Source organism: Scomber japonicus, chromosome 7 (genome assembly GCF_027409825.1).
Source record: "Scomber japonicus isolate fScoJap1 chromosome 7, fScoJap1.pri, whole genome shotgun sequence".
Classification (NCBI taxonomy): Eukaryota; Metazoa; Chordata; class Actinopteri; order Scombriformes; family Scombridae; genus Scomber; species Scomber japonicus.
This window is the reverse complement of record NC_070584.1, coordinates 8,906,073-8,930,431: the sequence shown is the minus strand read 5'-3', so window position 1 is coordinate 8,930,431 and position 24,359 is coordinate 8,906,073. Positions and strand designations below refer to the sequence as shown.

At 39.1% G+C, this 24,359-nt stretch overlaps 2 protein-coding genes across 2 annotated transcripts in view; both read left to right on the top strand.

Annotated features, from left to right (window-relative positions):
• The first annotated feature begins 664 nt into the window (after positions 1-664).
• Positions 665-9,884, top strand: tubgcp5 (tubulin, gamma complex associated protein 5). Its single transcript, XM_053322004.1, has 23 exons — positions 665-1,011; positions 1,133-1,186; positions 1,506-1,614; positions 2,200-2,296; positions 2,401-2,480; positions 2,604-2,739; positions 2,914-3,031; positions 3,697-3,786; positions 3,926-4,019; positions 4,115-4,367; positions 5,027-5,229; positions 5,321-5,436; positions 5,548-5,816; positions 5,932-6,130; positions 6,544-6,732; positions 6,837-7,019; positions 7,135-7,219; positions 7,304-7,424; positions 7,938-8,089; positions 8,725-8,850; positions 8,954-9,042; positions 9,273-9,373; positions 9,487-9,884. Exons 1-23 carry the CDS (start codon positions 878-880, stop codon positions 9,531-9,533), a joined length of 3,045 nt encoding a protein of 1,014 aa, XP_053177979.1. The 5' UTR covers positions 665-877; the 3' UTR covers positions 9,534-9,884.
• Positions 9,885-12,526: 2,642 nt separating this feature from the next.
• Positions 12,527-24,359, top strand: part of cyfip1 (cytoplasmic FMR1 interacting protein 1) — a 28,046-nt gene continuing 16,213 nt past the window's right edge. The window contains exons 1-12 of the mRNA XM_053322732.1: positions 12,527-12,865; positions 19,159-19,279; positions 19,623-19,712; positions 20,221-20,298; positions 20,419-20,520; positions 20,607-20,788; positions 20,985-21,081; positions 21,287-21,415; positions 21,550-21,654; positions 22,344-22,435; positions 23,524-23,641; positions 24,177-24,299. Of these exons, the coding sequence (XP_053178707.1) occupies positions 19,163-19,279; positions 19,623-19,712; positions 20,221-20,298; positions 20,419-20,520; positions 20,607-20,788; positions 20,985-21,081; positions 21,287-21,415; positions 21,550-21,654; positions 22,344-22,435; positions 23,524-23,641; positions 24,177-24,299 (1,233 nt within the window). The 5' untranslated portion in view covers positions 12,527-12,865; positions 19,159-19,162. The remainder of the gene's footprint in view (positions 12,866-19,158; positions 19,280-19,622; positions 19,713-20,220; positions 20,299-20,418; positions 20,521-20,606; positions 20,789-20,984; positions 21,082-21,286; positions 21,416-21,549; positions 21,655-22,343; positions 22,436-23,523; positions 23,642-24,176; positions 24,300-24,359) is intronic.

Below are 24,359 nucleotides of genomic sequence, written 5' to 3'. Positions count from 1 at the left end.
AGGGGGTGTTAGCCACGCCCATTGAAGACTAAATAACATTAGTTATCCTTCTGGTTCGCAAAAAACGATGCCTGTTAACGCTGCTAGATAAAATAAGTGTCACAGAAGCGTTATTAAATACGTAGCTTTCATCTATTTCTGTGACAACACTCAGAAGAAAAGTGTGATGCCTCGTGAAGAGGAGCACCGTTAAATCTCAACCTCAGAGACCCTTTGAAGGTGAGAGGCACCAACAGACACCACCTCCCGTAACCGACCGTAATGCATTATGGGAGAAGTGTTACAACCAGTGCTCCTGAATGAAATAACGTTTCAGTAACGACGCTGAAGTAAACTGCAGATTATTCTCAGTTTCTCAAGTATATACGACATGTATATTTATTTTTACACTTACACTTGTTAAATTTAACACTTTTACATTAGTGTAAGTGATGAAAAAACGGAGAATAAGCCGCTAAATATAATTATGTTTCCTATAATTTTGCCCTTAACCCCGAATTTGAAGCTAACCTCAGCGTCGTCTTTCGGTAGTTTATTGTAGTTATAACTAAATATGAAACTTATTGGCTGCATAAGTGGAGAGTTTTTCATTTCCAAAGAAAATTAATATCAAAACTCTCCTTAAATCGAATTTGAAGTCGCGCATGCGCACTCCTCTGTTGTGGGAGTCAAACGCAACAGCGCGGCATTAGCTGGATGAATCAATGAAGAGATAACTCTACAGCTTTCCTACCATTTACAACAAAGCACATTTAGCTAACATTTTTTTACTCGTGTTAGCACTTTAGCCTCCACTAGTTGTGTACCAGGCCTTAACAGAAAGACAGCTACATGCAGCTAACATCAAGCTAACAGGAGCAGCACTGTCAACATCAGTATGGCTTACTGGAGCACCTTCGAAAAGGAGACAGAGAAAGAAATCAAGACGTTGATCCGGTGTGTCAGCGGGATAGAGGATGAGGAGGACCAGAACTTTCAGCTGGCATTGAAATTCGCCTGGTCAAATTTCAAGTGAGTGGATGTTAGTCACTGACCGGATTGGGGGCTAGCTTGTCGTCTGCTAACTTGTAACCAACCCAGTGTTTATCTCAAATGGTGATGCTAGGAAGCTAATAATGTGATATCTTGTCAGGTTTCATCGTTTCCTGGACGTGGACAGCCATAAAATCCATCGCAGTATAAGTGGGTGAGTGTGTGTGTGGTGCTTGCTGCTGTGGCACAGTCTTTTGCAGGGTGTAAGAGTTATTTTGTAATACAAGGGGTCTATTAGGGTCCTCACAGAAAGTGTCATGCTGCATTGCCTGATATTCTTCATGCTGTACCAAGGCTGCAATATGTATGCATGTTTGAAAGATGATTTCATGACAGAAATGTAAAAAATAAAATAACATGGATTAAGCCCCCATAAATTTCTTCCTCTTGATTGATTTAGCCCCCCACCCCCCATTTACAATATACAAGTGTTTCAGATGACAGTCTCATGCCTAATCTGCTGTGTTTTTCAGAATCTATGAAAAGCTCATGGTTCACTCAGACTTGAGTAAAGCAGAAAGCTGGTTGAGGCTCACTGACGAGTTCCTGAACTCACCATTATCTCATACAGATGGAACAAAGGTATGGCACAGTAAATGGACTCATTAATAGAGTGAAGGTCTATGTTTGTAAAACTACTGTAAAGAAAAAATTCCAATAGATACTTTAAGGGCTGCGACTAACAGTTATTTTCATTATTGATTAATGGTTTTATCTATGAAATGTCAGACATGAATGTAATATGCCTGCTATGTTTTCTTAGAGGTCAAGGTGACATCCTCAAATGACTACAGTCCAAAATCCAAAGATTACTATCACATATGTCACATAAAGCGTACAATCCTCACACACACTGCCACACAATGATTTAAATGAGAGCACTCTGGTAGCTGAGTGGTTACAGTGCATGCTGTATACTTTCAACGTCCCTGGTTTGAGTTTGGCAAGGGACCTTTGTTGCATGTCATACCCCTTTCTCTCTCTCCCCTTGTTTCTTGTCAGCCTCTCTGCCACCAACTATCCAATAAAAGCAAAAAAGCCCAAAAAATAATAATAATAATAATAAGAAGACTTGAACGATTATCAAATAGTTGTAACCGATCGTTGCAGTACTTGATACTTTTCTTTGTGGTTCATGTTTCCTTTTGGCTTTATCTATTTTCGCAGACTGATGTACACCACAGCATACTGTCCCTGCTCCTCTCCTTGTCGGAGTCGCCCTCCAACACAAACTTCACCGAGAGACCCAGGGTGAAGGAGTCTGGTGAGCTGACATTTCCAAAATGTTTAATTTCATGTTTGATGTTGAAGAATCGTGTTGAAACGCTCACCTGTTTAAATATATTTCTTATTCTTGTTTCTCTGCAGAACAAGAGGATGACTTTGACTGGGCTAAATATCTGATGGAGGGTGAGGACATAGACATGGGACCATATCCAGATACCCCTGTGAGTAAATCAGAACCAACCTACTATTCAAGATATTTGTGCTCTAAAACTGTCTTTTTGAACTCCCGATGAATATATTTTTAAATGTAATTTATGAAATATCAAGTGTTATGTAATTTTTAGGAATGGTCTGAGGAGGAAAGTGAGGATGAGGACAGCCAACAGCCAATCAGCAGGGAGGACTCTGGGATCCAGTTGGACAGAACCCCCCAGGAAGACCACGACCACACTAATAAAACAGTTGCAGTGGCATGGACGGGTGCGAACCAATCATATTGTATTTAATAGAGAATGTCATTTCAAACCATGAAATCCTTATAAATAATAATAATAATAATGTGAAATACGCAAATGACTGAGGCAAGTCACTATGTGTTTGTTTGTCCGCTCTGTTGTTGAATGTGAGAATAATTCCAGTTTGTGTTTCATACAGTGGGAGAGCCTGATGCCCGAGCCTGGCTTGAACAACATGTGGTGACACCATACTGGGTGCCTCACGCTCCTCGTTTTCCGCACAGCTTGCATTTACACTCCAACTTGCTCAATGTGTGGTAAGACTCCAGCACTTGTACGTACTTCACTTTAGAACACAGTTGTAAGGGTAACACTTTCAAACTAAGTCAGAAGTTTTAAGAATTAAAAAGTGATAGTTTTGAATGAAAAAGTCATGTCAGTACAAACAAAAGAATATTGAGATGATAACAATGAGAAAAAAGTAATATTATAGGAATAATGTCATAAATCACAGATACAGTAATTATAAGGGAAAAACTATTACCTCCTGTAATATTATTAGAAGATGCTCACAATATTTTCTCTAATAATGGTTGGAATATTGTATAGTAGTTTTTTAAAGCTGATACCAATATCCAGTATTTTCATAAAAGTTGTAGTACAGATGCAGGTTCCATAAAATGTAAAAATGCGTTAAAAATATAATAAAAATTTTAATGATGCTGCACCTTTAATGATGATTTTGTTGCTGATTTAATAATTTAAGAGACAGGGGGAAAATATCACAACATGCAGATTCCATAAATAACAAAAAATCATTTATAAAAAGTATTTCATTGATAGTAACATTGTTTTTTCAAACCAGTTAATAGCAGCTCAGACTAAAAGTTTGTCTTTATAAACTAGAAGGGTTGTCAAATGTAACAGTTTACTTGAAGTTGTTTATGAATTAATATGATTTTAAATGTGTTTCTCTCTACAGGGATCAGCACTTGTACAACACTGATCCATTGTATCTACCAGAAGAAAAAGCCTTTGTCACAGAGTCCCAAGTAATACGGGAGACACTGTGGTAAGATGTAATGATGGGATGGTGTTAACATTTGAGTCATTGTTTGATTATAAAGGAAATAATCTCGGTCTTTACACGCTGATGTTAACATGATTATGTTGTGTTGTCATTCATTTGAGCTCTTGTGATTATATTGCAGGCTTCTGTCTGGGGTTAAGAAACACTTTATATTCCAACATCATGATGGGAAAGTGTCAGTAAGGAATAACGTGGTTGTAACTCACCTGACCAGTGTAAGTTAAAAATCTGAAAATTCCTCGTCTTATATATATTTTTTAAAACGTGTCCTCTGTTTGCTGAAGGAAACTTTTCTCCCTCTGTATTGCAGAACTGTCTGCGCTCTGTTCTGGAGCATATCGCTGTTTACGGGCAGGCCGTGTTCAGGCTGCAGAGGTTCATAGACGAGGTGACGGGGTATAACTCGGAACCGTGCCCACCAGGCTCCGGTTCCTCCCATGGCTCCAAAAAGGGTTCAGAGCCTCCCTTCAGGACTTACCAGGCCTTTGTCTGGGCCCTCAACAAGTACTTCACCAGCTTCAAAGAGGAGCTGACTACAATTGAGAGAGAGCTGATATGCAATGGCAAGTATAAGTATGTTTATGAGATTTAAAAACCATTTGGTAAGATAGTAAAACTCTACATTCACAGTAATTCTAACTTAAGATAGAGTTGGTATAACAACACAGGTGATCTGGTGAAATATATGGCACAACTAGTGACATTGTATGTAGAATCTTAACCTTTATCTTAACACACATATCAGCATGTAATGTATGTGTGATCTTGTCAGTGCCATAAACTAACAGATGGCTGAAATGATAGAAAGCCAGACAGTTTCAAAGTCCAGTTAAAAGAATGTATTGTGATATCAGTGCCGGTGTATCAACCAAAATGTAAAGGAAGTCTCAAAATGAATGCATGGAAAAAGTGAAATAACCCAAGAAGCATATGCAGTTATTAGCATGTAGTGATCAGCATGTAGTGGATTTTTGATAAGATGGTGGAGAGTTTCATGCAGGCGCTAGTGAAGAAGAAAAACCTTTTACAGTGTGTTTATGGCTGATTAATAATTAATACAATAGGAAGACATTTCGACACGTCACCGTAATAGAAACACTGGTGTACATGCTAGAATGAATGATGGCTGAATTCCATTTAGTTTCCCCAGTCATTAGTAATTGGTAGTGTTGGGTTTGTCCCTTACATCAGCTGGTATTTGACGAGTCGCCCTCTTTTGCAGATGAGACGGTGACTCTGTCTGGGGTCCTGGAGCGGCTCAGCCCTCACCTGGCACAGATCAAAGTGCTGCACAAAGTCTTTTGCACCGGGGTCGCCGAAGTCCCACCGGAGACCCCGAACGTTGTGCGGGCCTCTCATTTGCTCAACACCCTGTACAAGGCCATTATTGAGTATGACAGCGTCGGGGAAGCTTCGGAGCAAGCTGTGAGTTGCTTAGCTCAGCAGGTTTCAACACAAGGAAGAGTTCTCAGATGTTAAGGTGATCATTCCTGTGTGTCATTTTCTCTTATTGTAGGTGGCCTTATTGTTTTCACTGTGGACAGAGACAGTCAGACCATATCTGGAGATTGTGGATGAATGGATAGTTCACGGCCACCTGTTTGATCCTGCCAAAGAGTTCATCATCCAAAGGTTTGCACCCCAAAGACTACAAAACATCAATTCCAATATGACCTATAAACCTAACATTTTGACAGCTATGCTACAATAAATAACATTTGATCGGCTGAATTTATTGCCTAGGAACAAGGATGTCCCAGTGAACCACAGGGACTTCTGGTACGCCACCTACACCCTGTACAGCGTGTCTGAGACGGTGGACAACGAGGAGAAGCTGAACGACGCGGCCAGCGGGAGCTCCGGAGGCGACCAGGGCTCCAGCAACAGGCAGCTCACCATGGTGTCCTTCCTCAAGCCTGTCCTCAAGCAGATCATCATGGCCGGGAAGTCCATGCAGCTGCTCAAAAACCTGGACTGTAAGGATGAGGAGCAGTCGGAGAGATCTTCCAGAGGTCAGTGTTCTCCCTGCGAGCGCTACTGTACTTTATTTGTGCACGTGGAACAGTTTTGAGGCGGCAGTTTGCAAAATGAAAATCTTTTAAAAAATGCCAACATATTACATTGCAGATGCAGAGAGGAAGAGTTTATACGCACTGTTCCTGGAGTCAGTGCAGTCACGCCTCTGCAGCCAAGAGTCATCTCCAACCGACACAGTGACTGAGCAGCAGGCCACAGAGAGGAGCCTCATAAAGATGCAGTCCATCATCGCGCAGCATCTGGAGGTAGATCACGTCAACGATCCACTGCTGGCCATCAACTTTGCCAGGTGAGCAGTAATCACAACACACTGAATATTAGCTAACAAGATAACCAGAATACCAACTGACATACCAATACAAACTTTAAAATCCTAGCAATCTTTGAGGTAAATGTCCACGTTTAAATATCAAGACTCCACTGCTGGTGATAGAAGTAAACATGGATGCATAATGAAACGCCAGAATTTGAAAAGTAAAAACACTTTTGTAGTCCACAACTTAAGAATAAAACATTCATTTCATGTCATAAATTTGTAATTTAGAAAAAAAGAAAACATTATATAATGCCTTTTTGCAGCTGCTGCTTTCATAATCTCACAAAAGGCACTGTGTAAAGATGATTAGATTTTCAAAGGGATTATTTATTTTTTATGTCAGACCTACATGGATAAAATCTGAAGTGATCTGGGTTTTCTTTCAGACTCTACTTGGAGCAGAGGGACTTCCACGAGCGCTTCTCAGGAGGTGATGTCATCGTGGACCGCTCCTCTCAGTCTGTCACCTGCCAGACGTTTGAGCTAACCCTGCGCTCCTGCCTCTACCCGCACATTGAGAGGAGGTACATCGAATGCTGCGGGAACCTCATGAAGACTCTGAAAAAAGACTACAAGTAAGCATCACATTCAGGGGTTACATAATTGAGCATTAATATTAAATAATGACTTTCTGTTGTTGCTGCGTATAGAGAATTTGAACTGCTTGATGTCTCCGCAGGCTGTTGGAATACCTCCAAGCTATGAGGAACTATTTCCTGCTGGAAGCCGGAGACACCATGTATGACTTTTACACGGCCATCTTTGAAAAGGTGCAGGAGAAAGAGAGCTGGCAGCAGCTGTCTTTTCTCAACGTTCAGCTGCAGGAGGCAGTCGGACAGCGCCACCCTGAGGACAGTGGCAGGTACTGCATGTATTTGCGTGAAGAATTCAATTGATTTAAAAAAAAAAGATGAATGTGACAGGAGAATGTAATAAAAATGTGGGTATTTTTTCACTGTTTTTTCATATTTTCTCAGATTGTCAATCTTCTTGGAGACCATTGACCCTGCTAGGAAAAAACACCCTGTAAATAATCTAGAAGTGCTTACTCTCAGTTACAAGGTAAACAAATTGAATGTGTTTGTTTAGATTTTATTAAGAATTTTTTAAAATGCTGAGCTGACACTGACTTATTTTTTCTCATAGGTTCCCTGGCCTGTTGACATTGTGATCAGCTCAGAGTGTCAGAAGATCTACAATCAGGTGTTTCTCCTCCTGCTGCAGATCAAATGGGCCAAATATAGTCTGGACACACTTCGATTCAATGGTATGACTTTGACCATGTGTCTAGACAGCAAGCGGTCAGATGTGTTTTTTTTTACACGCAACATATATGCTTCTATTTTAATTTATGCAGCTGTCTGCACCGGCTCTTTGAAAGTCGCGTGTCAGCTGCGTTTCATTGCAACCTAAGCATTCATTTATGCTTCTAGTCTATTTTCCACACATTTTACATGCGCCACTACAGTGCACTATGTGTATTGAGCTACAACTGCTTCTAAAACGCGGGTGACCTACACTCAACATTGTACCTGAACTTCACACAGACAGCTGCTACTGCTCTGCTGATGTGCTGCTCACACTACGCTTGCCGTCTAGACATGTAGTTAGTCTTCTCCAAAATAGGGCTCAATTCAGTGATTTGTATAAAAACATGTTTGTGATGCATGAATATCTTCAGTATGCAGAGAATCTCCCCTGTAAATTCAATGATGTCCCACTTTACCGCATTGATGCTGCGCGTTCTCTTGAATATCTAACATATGTTTAATTTTCACAGAGTTCATGAACATCGCTAAGAAACTGGAGGGTGCTTTGGCTGAGGAAGTCAAAGTCAAAGATCAGATAAATCAGCAGATTCACAGGATGTGTCTGCTGCGAGTCAAACTGATGCACTTTGTCAACAGTCTTCACAACTACATCGTGACCAGGGTGAGACAAACAATGGACCTTTTGACTTTTCATGGCAAGAAAAGCACAGGTGTTACTAATAACATGAACAATGGATCTGTTATATTTAAGTGTCCCAGTTAGCTATGACAATGTGACAGTTATCCAGCATGTGTAACACCAGGATACTGAAACTGAAGCAGCTACATGCAATTCAGTCATCATCCATATCAATATTTACACCTGTGCTTTTCCTTTTTTTTTTTTTTTTTACATTACCATCAGTTTCCAAAGTATATAATTCTGACTTTATGTTGTTCTGTTTTTGAAATGAGACAGTTTTGAAATATCATCTTTGTGGTGGATTTAAGGACATTCCAATTGACCAGATTTCTGATTAAACTGTCAAACGTCAACTTTGCTAAAAACAAGAAAGGACCAAATTTGTATTGAGCTCTTTAGAAGCAAGTCTGCAGTTGATTTTCAGCAGATGTGAGAGTTAACAGAAAACAGCAAATGTCTGGAAGGTAGAAAAAGAATCTCGAAGCAGATGACATGCTTTGGAAAATGGTTAGAGGCATTTATTATTATTTAATTATAGAGGAATTTATGCACAACTGCCTTTTTAAATTGAACCTTTATATAATCTTTTACTTGTCTGGGATGTTTGTTGGCAGATTCTGCACAGCACAGGACTGGAGTTTCAGCACCAAGTACAGGAAGCGAAGGACCTGGACCAGCTGATCAAGATCCATTACAGATATTTAGCAACTATTCATGACCGCTGCTTACTGAGGGAGAAGGTAAAACCTCACTTCACTGATCTGTGAAATCTTGTAATGTTACCTTACTCCCTGTTGGTGGGAGCGGGCAGTTCATTTATCTGCTGTCGTCCTCTCCTCTCAGGTCAGTTTTGTGAAGGAGGCAATAATGAAGGTTCTCAATCTAGTCCTCATCTTCTCAGACCGATGGCAAGCTGGATTTGGAGCCTGGAAGTAAGAGCTCTATTGTAGACAGAAGAGAAGTAACAAGCTTTAATTTATAGTGAAAATTATATCTTTCTCTTTAAGAAATAAAGGTGTGTGTGTGTGTGTATATATATATATTTGTGAAGTTGTGTAGAGATGACAAGGTGTTCATGATGTTTTTTTTTATGCCAAGCAATTTAAAAAGTGTCTTGGCAAACCTTCAGTGACTAAATACTGTGTTTATCTTTTGATTACAGGATTGAGTCCATAGATAAAATGGAGTCAGATTTCAAAAACTGTCACATGTTCCTCGTGACAATACTCAATAAAGCTGTATGTCGCGGCTCCTTTCCTCATTGTAAGTAAAACACTGATTCTTGCTTGAATTATTACGGATTTTTGCACATTTTCTAACCATATAATTGGTTAACATGGAGGTAATGAGTTTTTTTCTTTGCTTTTCCTTCACAGTGGAGTCTCTGGCGCTCTCTCTGATGGCGGGGTTTGAGCAATGCTGAGGAATGTGTCCGCTTTGGCGCGATTAGACTGAACTCTGCTGTTTGTTCCTCTACCTCATTATCATCTCTGTTCTCTGACTGCTGTCATTGTCCCATGATGATGTGCGACATATGATGTCACTGTGCGATCAGACTGTCGGAGACGGACTTGGACTGCGTGGTGTTAGAGGACAATATGTGTCTTTTTAGGGCCGTAGTTAAACAAGCTGCTTGTAAACACACAGTACTACGCATCAGCTTCTTGTAAATATTGAACAAATTGTACTTTTTGTAAAGGACTTTTTCTATAAGCTGTCATGTTGATAATATTAATAATGTGTTATATGTGAAGCACAATAAATCTATGCTATGATGTAAGTGTATTTGTCATATTTAACATAATCAACCTTGTTTTATGATAATGGTTTATTAATAGTATTGAGTGTGTAATCAAATAGTTTGGAATGATAGGGCAAGTTAAGTTAAGTTTAATGTATGGTTTGATAGCTTCTGAAATCATATCTCATTGCATTGCACAGCTCTGCTTTAAAGGAAAAGGTCACTACAAAACTGAATTAATTATTGAAGGACACAAGAAAAATGTATTTATGATTTAATTATGATCTTTTTTTCAATTATTTCAGTTGAATTGGATAACCAAGGCATAATATACTAATATACTAAGGCACAATATAATACATACTGTATATACATATATATAAGTATGTAAGTATACTAATGTAAGTAAGGGTATGTATTGTTAATTATTGAGCAGTGAAATTTTGACTGCAAGTATTAATACAGTTCTATTACACTGGTTATTTTCCAACCAACAAGTAAAATGTATTCTTTATGATTAACAGTTTACTTTTACAAGGGAGAATGTGTTAAAAGGGTTAGGGTTTAATAAACATCCATTGGCAGGCCTATCCAAAATGTGTGTGCATAATGCCTTTTCTTTACAAATTAAAGTCAAACGCTTTGTGCCAGGAGTCTATTATAATCAGAACTTAGTTGTCTCTGCTGTAAGTGGGAGATGGCAGGCTACCAATGGTTCCTATCAAAGGGCCTAACAAAATAGCTTGTCATCAGCACACTGAGGATCATTTCTCCTGACGTTGTGATTCAGGGCAACCACCAACATTTGAGGTATTGCAGAATGCACAGGACACTAACAAAATGTGGTCATTCTCATTCAGCAGCCCACTGTAAGCTGTGATTTAAGGCTTTTTAAAAGTGACCTTTCCAGGCAACGCCCACCTGATGACTTTTAATAGTCATGAATTATAATGCCTCATTGCACAACCTGTGTTGCTGTATGGCTTAAATCGAATAGATAACCTTAGGTAAATGTACACAACAGAATTTTCTCATTCTAGATAATGTTTACTTCTGTCTGGAAAAGGAGAGAGATTAGACTTATTCTGTTCTTATTTATCTTGTTTCACTTGTGATAGTTCTGATAAATATGTGGTTATGCACAATGGTTAGCAGTGTTGCTTCACAGGCACCAAGAAGGCCCTGCATCATCAGTATGGCATTTAGAGTTCCTGTGTTTGTTTGATTTCCTGTGCTCCAAGCTTCACACCTGTATGGTCAAAGCGAAAATGGCTCCAGCAACTTCTAATAAAGTTGAATTGTAAAGATCAGATAATTTAATAATCTAAGATTAAATCAATCAATCAATCTTTATTTATACAGCGCAAAATCACAACAAAAGTAATCTCAAGGCACTTTACTCATAGAGCAGGTATAAACCGAGATTAAATTCATCAACTAATTCATCTGCTGCACCACACTTGTGGAAAAGTCTTCCCAAACATCTGAGGGCATCATAGAGCCCCAAAAACCTTTCTATTCAGGAAGTCATTTATTTTTATTTTTATTCTGTGTTATGTTCTGTGTTCTATGTTATTAATGTGGTAACATTTTCAGTGTATTATTATTATTATTATTATTATCATCATCAAAATATAATATTAAATCTAATCATATCACCCAGTTGGTAGTATCTATTTTGGTTATTAGGCTACTTGATGAACTTGTAATTGCTGTAATGTTATAACTTGTCTCTGATTTGAACATTTTTCTAAAAGGTCAACCACATGGTATGCTATATTTATTAGACAAATGGGTCAATGATGTTTTTTTGTGTCCATGTGGTTTAGTCAAATAAACGTATAAATACTATAAATAAGACATCTTTTAATTTCTGCTTTTAATTCATTTTGAGAGAATATATTGAAGGATTATGGCAAACATATCTAACAATACAATAAAACAATAAAAACGTTGTACTAAATAAAGGTAATGGAAAACCATTGTTATTAATATTAAAGTTATTCGAGATAATCATGTAAATCAGGAACCATTTCAATTTTTTTTTTAATTAAGTAATTTTATGTATAAGTACACTTAAATACACATACATATTTATCATTCTTTTGTGGTAACACCATTTAACATTTTCTGGAGCATTCAGTCTTACTTTTGTTTTTTGTTTTTTTTTTAAATGGTGCAAATGACAACATTGAAAATATTTTTTTCTTAAATTGAGACTTTTCTCCCTTATTCACCATCCCTTTTTTATATAATGGATTTAATATGGTTGATATTGCTGCAAGATTCATGATGAAGAATGATTGCTATATAATTCACTTGTTCTTTTTCTTTTCACCTTTTAAGAGCTTTGTGGTTACATTGATGCGTAAGATTTATGAGCATTCTTAGAATGTGTCATTTTGTATCTTTCTAATCTTTTTAATGGTATTTTCTGACTTGTGATGCATTATGCTTCAATTAAGTTCAAGGTACCACCCCTATAGTCTTCTGATTGGACGATTGAGGTATGTATGTAAAAAGTTCTTATTATTTTCGGGGTTTTAGATTACTAAAATTACCCATCTTGAATAATTCTTTTTTAATAAAAAAAAATTCCAAAGACGACTCCATGATGTTACATGCCACGCTATGTTTGATGGATGGGGGTAGTTTTTTTTTCTTTTTGGGCACTATTCACCCTCCATAGCCTTCGGGCACGCTCCTACTGTACATTCCTGTGACTTCAGCTTTCCCTGCCCTAGTGGAGGAGGCCAGCACCGCAGCTCAGAGCAGAGTTTCCTGTTGAGTTTCCCTGTTTGAGGGACAGGAACTCCCTGCTCGACTTCTCTCCCCCGCCCATGATAATAACACCCACCGAGGAAACTCTCCTCTGACCGACGACTGGAAAAACTTGGAGTGAAGACTTCCAAAGACTTAGCAGCCGCTGGAAGTAATCGACTATCCGGCTAAATGGCTCTCTAGTCGGGTCAATAAACGCACAAGTTTTCCCTGATAATAACCAGCAGCTCCGGGTGAGTAGGAGTGATTCATCGTGAAGTTAGTTTCAGAGACTATTTCCAGCTAACTCCCCCACGGAGGAGAAAAAAAGCTGTGCCGCGGTGCTTTGGGTGTAGCCGTCCTTACGTCGCTTTGTTTAAGTTCTCCGTTAAAATAATTGTTTAGTTGAAATGTTGACCAGACTCATAAGCTTTAAGTGGAGTAAACAGCTTGTTGCTTCGCCAAGCCATTTTCCTGGCTCACAGGCCCGAGCTGAGACTAATCTCAGGCCACGGCAGCGAGCCTGTAACCAGCCATACCACGGCTACATGGTGGAGGCTGCTCCTCACACAACTTCTCCACTTCAAAGGCTACAAATTGTTCAAGTTTCTCAGGCTGAACTTAATTATATGTGGATTTATTTGACTAGTGTTGGAAGTGAGCAGTGTCCGTCAGGTGTGAAAGAGAGTAAAACTTCTCAGTATTCAAAACTTCACTGTCAGCTACCGAAAATGAACAGTTTATGATATTTCTGTGAATGCAGCCTCTTTCTCTTTCATTTGTTGCTTTGGGAATGACAGAAGTAGGAGAGATGTTGTGTTCAGGAACCTGACTGTATCACATACACACTTCTTGATGTTGCGTTCAAGGCACAGCCGCCTCACTGTAAATACCAGAGCACTCTGCCATTTCAGACATTTCTAAACGTGTGCGTCACTTAGATATTTTAGTGTTGTCTCAAGAATAAAATATCATTTTAGGGGCAAATCATGACACTGCCATGTTGAGTCTCCATCAAAAACAATTGGAAACGTGTGTGCCTGTACAGTAAAATGAGGAGCCAAACATGCAAATTGTTTTTTTTTTATTATTCAGTGTTAGCTTGGAGGAGGGAAAGAAGAGGGTGATGAGGCATGAAGATACTTTAGGTAAAGCCAGATCTTATCTATCTCATGTGGTGAAAGTTGTATTTTTTTCTCTCTGTGTGGTTGAATGCCTTCTTCAAAGATGCTGTGACGTCAATTAACAATAACACACTTCAGGTGATATATCACACTTACCGTGTCTTATAGAGCAATGACGCCACTGAAACTGAGTTGATCTCCCACAGTTCTTCTGTATTGATCACATTAAACTTTTGTTAGAATGTGGATTTTGTCAAAGCCCTTAAGAAGGTTCAACTACTGCATGTTTGGAGGGCTTTACTAAATACTTCACTAAGTAGGCTTGAAAGTTTTGTTTTTGACATTGACTAGCACTCTATACTTGCATTTGGATGTTCCTTTTTAATAGATATGAGTTCAAAGAAAGTATGTGGTCTGTTTTCTCCATTGCCTTCTATACCAAATATGTTGAGATCAAACAAATGTAGATCATGATTTATTTAGCAGTGATAGGGACATAACTGTGGTTATGCTGTGAAAATGCATTATAACACCTCAGACTAAAGAAACGTCAACAACTTCCTCCCGAGTAACTGGTACACTACAATGGCAGTGTAACGATTAGCCATCTTTTGTTGAAAGCTAAAAGTTGTGCAGAGCCTACATTATTGGTGTTGCATCTGTTTCTCACTTGAAATGTACTGTAAATGTGACTTCCTTTCACAGCTTTAGATATGTGATATCTGCGTGATCTCTGTTGGGTTTTTGTTTAGAACCTGTTAAAGTGTCAAACTGTTTACCCACTGAGCTGCTCTATCAAGCGCGAGACAGATGCAAGTCATACTGTATCAAATATGTATGTTTCCTCTTTTGGAAAGGACTTTGCACGACAACTGTTTGCATACAGTAACTGCCTTCAATTAAAAGATCTGTTTGCATTAAAAATGAATGCATAGGCTACTAATGCTGATAGCTTGTGTTTCAGAGTTTTGGAGATTAAACATTTCTGCTGGTGCTCCACTACAATGAAAGTGAATGGAATTTAATTAAGTCACCTGCAGCATAAAAGACATTTGAAAAATTAAACAGCAGCATGTCTTAAGGAACAATGTCCAAGTTAGTCTAGCTCAATAGTTGCCCATATTCACCCGTGTTAGATGATTGTAACACTATTCATGAGGTAAAAGTGGACATTGAATGGTCAAAGTTCAGGTTGATTTAGTCAAGTTATACTTTTAGAGCTGCAACTATTAGTGTGATTTGACTGAAATAAAAATGCCTAGTGTTTTCTAGCTTCTTGAATGCAGATTTTATACTGGTTTTTTTAACTTTCTGTGACAGCAAACTTAAATACAAAACATTTTCACCATTTTCTGACATTTTATAGACTGGATAACTAATTAATTAACTGAAAGATGAATCAAATAGTTAGCTGAGGCCCTATACTTATTGCACTATATGGGACTATTTGTTTGAAAGAAAGTCATCACTCCTTTGACCTGGTTTCTTTCTTGACACTTTACGTCTCTTGGCCAATTTTGTAATTACATCTTGTCTGATAAAACTCCACAAAGTGTCAAGAGGCTCCATTCAGCTACTAGTGTTATTATTACTACTATAGTTGTCTGGTGGTGGCTTCTGGTTGACCTCTGCTTCTCACACCTAGGTTACCTACTTGAGGCTGGTTTAAGCTCCTTATCGTGTAATTACCAAGGGAGCCCGACAAACACATGCTGTGCAACTTCAGCAGTGGGCATATTGGCCGACAACCTGACACACTACATTAACACTACATTAAGAGACATGACTTTACTAATTTGTCCCTTGTCTGGCTCTTGGTTTTATCAGAGGAGACAGCTGTAGAGACTGCAGTCTTAAGAGGAACTGTGCTCTCAAAAAAAAGCCACCAGGGTTCCTTTTTTTTTAAAATTAAGTAGAAGTGGTTTTCTTCCTAAGTTAAAAAAAACCAAAAGGTTCAACAATAGCTGACTTTTGTCAAATCTACTGTGTGCATTTTACTTTCTGTGCACTTCATAAGAACACTATCCAAATAGCCTACAATGTTTATTTTGAATGTTGTGTACCTTTCTCATGGGCTACTTTCGGTTTCTTGGACATCAGTGTTTCATGAAGTAGCCCCCCCCCCCAAAAAAAAAAATCAAAAAATCACATGGTCTCATTGTCTGTGACTCATACTTCCCATTTTTGTTGCTGAGACTGTACTCTCCTGTGCTTCTTGCTTGAGTCAGTTTGTCATACTAAAAAAAGAGATTGGGCTAAATCATTAATGAGACATGCTCTGAGCGTCACTTTGTATAGTTCTCCCCATCTGACTTCCTTCCCTCTTTCAAAGACCTGTATTTTGTAACTAACCACAGCTATATATACTCTGACTGTAGATAACTTCATTATGGCAGTGACACATTTATTTTGGTTTTGTTGGCTTTCTACCCTCACATATCGGATATGAAATGCAACCCTATGGGGATCAAGCGCTGCCTCGCGGTTTTAAATTGCAGTGAAGGAACTAAGATATGTATCCAAAGAGTTACAGTTCTTTCACTTCTCACCCAATATATACAGTCATTGTGTCACTTCAAGCTAATTGTGCTGGAGTACAGAGCTTAAATAATGTGTTATTGTCCAAATGAGGAGGTGCATTTCATTGTTAATACGTTTATGAGGTGACAAATTTATTTATGGATATGCACGTTTATTGCTCATAGCAAGATGCTTTATTAACCCCAAGTTGGTCTTCTATTGCTTTATAAAAAGGAGGGAATGGCGTTGTACTATTAAAAAGTAATTTTCAGAATTATACATTTAATGTAACATAAGCTAAAAAGTACCCTTAAAGGTACCCTGTGGAGTTTTTTTGTAAACAAACATGCTTCTGTTTACAATGAGCATTACTCACCGAAATGCATCATGTGTACCTTTTGATATCTAGCAAATGTGTGGAATGCATTTATTTCCTCAGAAAACACAGCCGATTTCTTTTTCTTAAATATTGCATTATATTTAGCATCCTCTAGCTTGCGGCCTTGTTCTTCTACTGCTTTCTTTGGAGCACTGCTGTACCACTGGTAGATCGGTGAAATTGTGTGAATTTGTTGGTAAACTAATTTGACTATGCAGTATCTGGCATCATTTCCGTCATGTCATTAAGGCATAGAGGTACCATTCCAACCCATATTTGTGTCTATGCTTCATTTTTTGCTTGTGTAATGATGTGGTTTGCTGTGGTCACTTTGTACAGACCACATGTCTGGGCTTGTAGTGGCTGTCTTCTGTATTAATTGCCTAAAATCTACTAATTAATATTAATATTATAGTGATATAGCTGACGTCTTATGTCCTCATCTAGCTTTCTTTTGTTCCACTAACATCTCTAACTCAGTTTATTTCTAAGAGTTTGTTTCATCAACCTTACTGAAAAGCTGAAACATGATGTTGGAGTACCATACCCCTCTACTGGAAAACTGGAAAAAGATCTCCATTGTGTATTTAACTAAAATGATATAGTGATTAATCAACAGCCAGATCTCATGATTCAGAGGGGTGGGACAAAAACTCTATATCTGCCATTGTAATCTCCTAAATGAAAGTGTCATGGCAACTGTCTTTTTTTTTCTCAGTAGACCCCCTAAACAAGTCATCTGCCCTGAATGTTTTAGAAGAGCTGACAAAGACATGAAAGCCACTTGATCAGTGTTTTAAAAATTCAGTATTCTATAGTAGTCCTTTTTAATTACATGGATCCTTTCTCCTGTGCTCTGGGCTGTACTTCCATCTACAGAGCAGTAGGTCAGTGACCTCCTCTGACCCCAGGCCTGTGCACGCAGTTACTGCCAGGCTTTTGTGTTGGTGGATAGTCACTGTGGATTGTTTGACTCACCGTCAGTTCTGATTGCAATAGGTTTTTTGATTGTCAGCAGTCAGCAGCAGCAGCAGCAGCGTGAGAATGCAAACCAAAGCATACCACGCCTCTGACCGATGCAGGGCTACAGTTTGAGCATTTAACTGATTTTTTTTATTGACAAACATGATCCTATTCATATCTGTTCATGAGGATTTTTTTTGTTTCAGGGATTTTTCTGCAATCCATTGCATAAACTACACTGCTGTTATTGCAATCATGAATTTCCCTAAAGAGCAGAAGAGCAACTTTGCACCATCGTTTCCAGTCTGAAATGGTCTATTGGTTTATTAGCAATGTAGTACACAATTGATGACACCAACATACTCATGACTTTTGGGGAAGTTCCTGTCATATTAACAACAGCACATGGAGCAGTTTCTTAACATGCTTGTCTGTACATGAACTAAACACAGAGAATATGTCCTGGTATGAAGATGGGCATGCAGATCTCTAGACAACATGAAATAATGTGTATTTGTATGATATACCCCTGCAAATATCATATATACTGTCCACTTCATTTGCAGTCGCACCAGTTTTATGCATGTTTGCAAAAGTGACAGTGTGAAAGCCATGCTTGTTCTCTTTAATCACACAATATTGATGGAGGAAGTATGTGGAAAGAAGACGATAAGATACTGATATAAATGATAATTAGATAGATTAGATTAGTTTGTAGTGCAGAGTCCATGATTCAGCACTGACGTTGTTCCCCTGTTTGGCTGTTTGGACAGGAAGTATTGTGAAGCCTGGTCACTGTTTATATAAAGGGGAACTTAAAGCATCCTGTGAAGCTGCTTGTGAGTGATTGTTCAGAGATAAAGACGTTGTGTCTGCAGCTAAATCTGACTACTGTGGCGGCAATTAGTTTTAAGCATGAAGTTCAGTTTAGTTCCACCAAGCTTTCCTCTGCTTTGCTGCTGCCTCCAGGCTGTCTAGTGACACCAGAGCCCCCTCCTTCTAACCCCAAAACAGTCCCTCGACCCCCTCCTACACTGTCTCATGTTATCAAAGCATTCAAAAAAGCATTATGCTGTTTTTAGGCATGTGGCAGCTGGAGTCCAGGGATTTCATCTATGTCAGTTGGTTGGTTGGCCACCAATCCTACACTGACATATTTCAAACACGACTACTAAAGTCACATTATAGAGCTGGAGTCTCATTTCTGTGCCTATTTATTTCTAAGAAAGAGTTTGTTTTATCTGCCTTCCTGAAAAGTGGAAACGTGATACTGTATTTTTTTAAATCATTATTGTAAGATACTAATCTACGCTACTGGATAGCAAAAATTGATCACTGTTATTATACCTTCATTGTGTATTTAACCGAAATTATATGGTGATTATTCATCAATATTTTAAAAAACTACTAGATGGATAGCTACTAAGCGTTGTGCAGATTTTCCTGGTACCAAGAGGATGAATGCTATTTACATTTGTGGTTTGGTGTGAACTCTCTAAAGCATAGGTCATGCCTTTTTGGACAAACGTTTTAAACATCATTCATTTTTTGACCTTTCCAGCAGTATGACGTCCACTGTGACCTTAGAGGATGCTTTGTCCAACGTGGACCTGCTGGAGGAGTTGCCGCTCCCGGACCAGCAGCCATGCATCGAGCCCCTCCCCTCCTCGGTCATGTACCAGGTCAGTGCTGATGGTGGCGATTTGCGGCTGCCCAGCTTTTCACTTATGCAGACTGATAAAGGCACACTTATTCTCTAGGCATACAGTTATGTTATGATAATGATTGTTTTAGTCAGACACTTTTTTCACACACATTTTCTAACTATCAGTTTCATCATGAACAGCTGTTCAGTTAGTTGACACTGACCACTTTATGCTAAATTATAATATAATAAAGACACAATCAGGCCACATAAAACAAAGATGTTTTGACATGTCACTTGTAGCATTTAATGTAAGCATTACTATATGTTAAATATCTGTACCAGTGTCATTTTCATAAACATAATTTTTCTTTCCACAGCCCAACTTCAACACCAACTTCGAGGACCGAAATGCTTTCGTCACAGGCATCGCCAGATACATCGAGCAGGCCACCGTCCACTCCAGCATGGTACAGCAGCAGGGTCGCATATACAAGAAGCAACTGATTAGCGCTTCCTCCTCTTTATTGTCATTCCTCTCTCTCACCTCAGTAATGACTCAGTAGAGAAACTAAATTCACCAGAATGAGGGCAAAGGCTTGTTTGAAAAAGGGACAGGGACTCGCCATTCCCATCAGAGATTTTGGCTTTGTCTGGCGGGCAGCTCATAGGATCTGGGGCCAGGAGCGAGACTCTCAAAGGGCCCGAGGACAAACGCATGCTTTTGGGCCATCTCTAGCAGGAATACTGAGGCTTTGTGTCTAATTAGTGAGGGATAATTGCTCGGGGGGTCTGAATCAAACAGCACTTTGTACAAAGGCAGGGCTGACTTGAAAGCACCTCGCTGCCACCCACTGGGAAGAAATGACTTACAAAAGAAGCAACGGTGCATGCTTAGTTTACTGTATTTTTTTTGGGGTGTGTGACATGTGAGCGCGGTGTTGTGAGTATTAACATAAGTTTTGTTTCTTGCATTAGAATGAAATGTTGGAGGAGGGGCAGGGGTACGCCATCATGCTCTACACTTGGAGAAGCTGCTCACGTGCAATACCACAGGTAGTCATGGTTTTCTGATACCATTGTGTGTTCTTACATGAACAAAAACTGCATTCTCTTTCACTTGCTTAACCTCACTTCTTTGTAGCAATTCTTGATGTCTTTTCTCTGTTTCTGTAGGTAAAATGCAACGAACAGCCCAACAGAGTGGAGATCTACGAGAAGACAGTGGAAGTCCTTGAGCCTGAAGTCACCAAGCTGATGAATTTCATGTACTTCCAGGTAAAATCACTTTATCAGCAGCAGGTATCCTCCTTAACTGTTGCATCAAACCAATGTACAATCTCCTTTCTCTCTCTTTCTTCCAGCGCACAGCTATCGACCGTTTCTGCGGGGAGGTCCGTCGTCTCTGTCACACCGAGCGCAGGAAGGACTTTGTCTCCGAGGCCTACCTGCTAACGCTCGGAAAGTTCATCAACATGTTCGCCGTGTTGGATGAACTGAAGAACATGAAATGCAGTGTCAAGAATGACCACTCTGCCTACAAACGGTACTCAGAAACTTTGAAAACCTCCCAGATATTAATCCTGTAATTACCAAAACAGACACTAGATGGCAGCATAGGGCAGCCCCCTGAAGAATACTTTTTCTACCTCACTGACTAATGAAGTTGCTCACATTCTGCCTGGGGTTTTTTTTTTTTAAATTATTAAAACAAAATCTCTGTCTTTCTTTCTTTCTCTCAGTGCTGCTCAGTTCCTCAGAAAAATGTCTGAGCCCTCGTCCATTCAGGAGTCTCAGAACCTTTCCATGTTCCTCGCAAATCACAACAAAATCACTCAGGTTTGTCAGATATGCATCACACTGTTCATCCAGCATCCATGATGAAACAATTTTTATCCTAAGCAGCTGTGTTGTTGCTTTAATCAAGTCTTTTACGGTTAAGTAAATGTGCAGAATATTAAAATGGGTCGATCGAAACCATATGATAGGTTGTATTATTATATTATTATTACCTTTCAATCATCTGTCCTGTACTGTCTGCCAGTCTTTGCAGCAGCAGCTGGAAGTGATTAACGGATATGAAGAGCTGCTGGCTGATATCGTCAACCTGTGCGTCGATTACTACGAGAACAAGATGTACCTCACTCCCAGTGAGAAACACATGCTGCTCAAAGTAAGTAAGGCCCGCACCTGCGAGCGTGGATTGGCTTATGATTGCCTTTGTGATCCCACTCAGTCTAAACAATTTACTGGAGAAATGTTGTAAGTAATGGACATCCTATATATAACCACTGTTCCACTTCTTAGGTAATGGGTTTTGGCTTGTACCTCATGGATGGGAACAGCAGCAACATCTACAAGCTAGATGCCAAGAAGAGAATTAACCTCACCAAGATTGACAAATTTTTTAAGGTATGGTGGTGTATATGTGGATATGTAACTTATTACATTACAGTACGTTGCGGTATCATAATACAAATCGTAAAGACAAATATTGAAGAAGCCATAAGGCAGCTTGGCAACCAGACACAGTAAAGGAGGGAGAATAAAAAAAATTGGATACAGTTGGTCTCTATTATATTTCGTGCAAAACTATAATCTTCATGGAATTGGATTTTTGATTATAATTGCATTTTAAATTATATGATTCCTCAGTAACCCCAGGGTGTACCTACTGTGCAGTGGTCATTAAGTAGATCCATAAAATCCCTCCCTTCACTATTACACATTGATCCAAGTGTGAGAACCTGACTGTACTACTGATTAACTGAAGGAAGTGTTTGTGGCCAGCAAATCATACCTTGTTACGAAAATGTAGTCTATAGCTATCTCTTGGTAAATCAACATTTACACATTAAGACAGAATTTCAAGAGATGTTAAGTCTTACATGACAGGCCTTTTATGTGCATCATTTTCTCATTGGTAAAAAAGGATAAAATACCCCCCAAAACAAGCTAATGACCACTTTTAGTTTTACATTTTACAACTCCACTCATCACTGTAAATGCTTGATTGAGGCAAAGTCTTCCTTTTAAATTTGTTCTCCTTGTTATTTAATATGGTATTAAACATGCATTCCCCATGTCCTCTGTGTTCACAGCAACTCCAGGTGGTTCCTTTGTTCGGTGACATGCAGATTGAGTTGTCCAGGTACATCAAGACCAGCGCTCACTTTGAAGAGAACAAATCCAGGTGAGAGTGAAAGGCACTTTGCTGCAGGGTCAGAATGTGTCTATGAGTGAGGGTCATTGACAGACACATGAATTACCAAGTAGATGTAATGACGTATGAAGAATGAACCATAGAGTGTTTGTTTGCTTTTCTTTATCTATTTCTTGACCTAATGCCACCTGCAGTGCAAAAACACTTGTCAGTTTGTCATGCTGAGTTTGTCATATTAAGTGGATATCTGCCATCTGCCACACAGATACAGTTTTTTTAAGCATAACATTCCCTCTTTGTGTTCCTTCAAAAGAGTGTCCTTGGCACTAAAAAGACAGTAACTGTGAAAGATATCTACTTGGATGGCTGACACATCATATTAAAGAGTACAGCCTAGACCTGCTCTATGTGAGAAGTGTTGTGATTGGGCGCTATATAGATATATATTCATTGATTGATTGATAATAGCTCAGATGAAGGACTGTGGATGTTGGACCTCATCACTTACCTTGTAAATGCATCATGAAGTGATCTTCTAATGGTATGAACAGTATGAACAGGAGGAATGATTATGGAACCTTTTTAAAGAACACATTTCAGCTTCAAACTGACTGTTGAATGATAAATGCTTTTACATATTTGGCCTTCACATTCTCATAACTAAAGATGTCTTTCTTTGATACTGATATACTATATCACCATGTTTGAATGTTCCTTTTTATTTGATCATGGAGATTGTCTTTTAATATTTAGATTGTCAAATTAATAACAAAATGAAAGATTTGTTTTTTCTGTCTTTTGTTTAACCACCTCATACCTTTTTTAAAGAATAAGGTAATTCTTTTTTATTATCAACAACTCACCTAAAGAGATAAAAACAACAATGAATTGATCCAGCTAATATATATTGCCTGTGTAGCCATCCCCGAACCAACACGTCTTTCCTTATTTTGCGATTGAATAGCATCTTCCTCCTTTTTTCTTCTTTTTCTTCTCCCTAAATCCCCGGGTGGTTTTTCAGCATTGGCACATTTTCTTAACAAGAATATATCCTTTATTATTTCCCTCATTTCTCACTCTCCTCTCCTGTGTCTCACCCCCCCCCCCCCCCCCCTCAGGTGGACTTGCACGTCTATATCCAGCAGCCCCCAGTACAACATCTGTGAGCAGATGATTCAGATCCGCGAGGATCATATGCGCTTCATCTCGGAGCTGGCTCGTTATAGCAACAGTGAGGTTAGTATGTAATGGGGCTTAAAGTAGGAAACCTGACACCTACGCCGCCGCTGTAAGTTGGTCATCAGCGAGGTGTTAGATCGTCTTTGAGATGAGCACAAGGTGACAGAACTGAAGAGCAGATCAGTACATTATATGATCTCTGATATTTTCCTGTTACAAAAGGAGAAGAAATCAAGAGTGTATTTTATATCCATCAACTTTAAAAGTAGGCTTTCAACGAGGTCTCTTATTTGAGGGATGGGGCGGCAAGACATCTGCTCAGGGGTCACAATCAAGTGTGCTTCAAATGCAGATTCAAATGACTGACTCACAGATCAGAATCACTGATGTGCTGCTAATAGAAATATCAAGTCATTTTAATGATCACATCCTCAACAGTGCTATTTTGTACTGGGTTTTCTCATTTTGTCAGTTTAATGAAAAACGCTGAATAGTTCAATTATCTTGTCTAACCAGCACTGTGAGGAGGTCAGGATTTTATCGAGCGGGCCTTCAGAGTTCTGAGAAAGCGTGTTAATTTGTGTCCCTGTAGGTGGTGACTGGATCAGGGCGACAGGAAGCCCAAAAGACGGATTCCGAATACAGGAAGCTGTTTGACTTGGCCCTGCAGGGTATGCAGCTGCTCTCCCAGTGGAGCGCCCACGTCATGGAAGTGGTGAGGACGGACAAATTGCACAGAGAAGAAAATATATAGAGTGGATTAGTTGAGACTGTA

Coding starts and splice junctions, on each gene's coding strand:
- tubgcp5 (XM_053322004.1), top strand. CDS start 878: ATGGCTTACTGGAGCACCTTCGAAAAGGAGACAGAGAAAGAAATCAAG. Junction 3,032..3,696: donor TCCAACTTGCTCAATGTGTG/GTAAGACTCCAG, acceptor TTCTCTCTACAG/GGATCAGCACTTGTACAACA. Junction 7,220..7,303: donor TGCTTACTCTCAGTTACAAG/GTAAACAAATTG, acceptor TTTTTCTCATAG/GTTCCCTGGCCTGTTGACAT.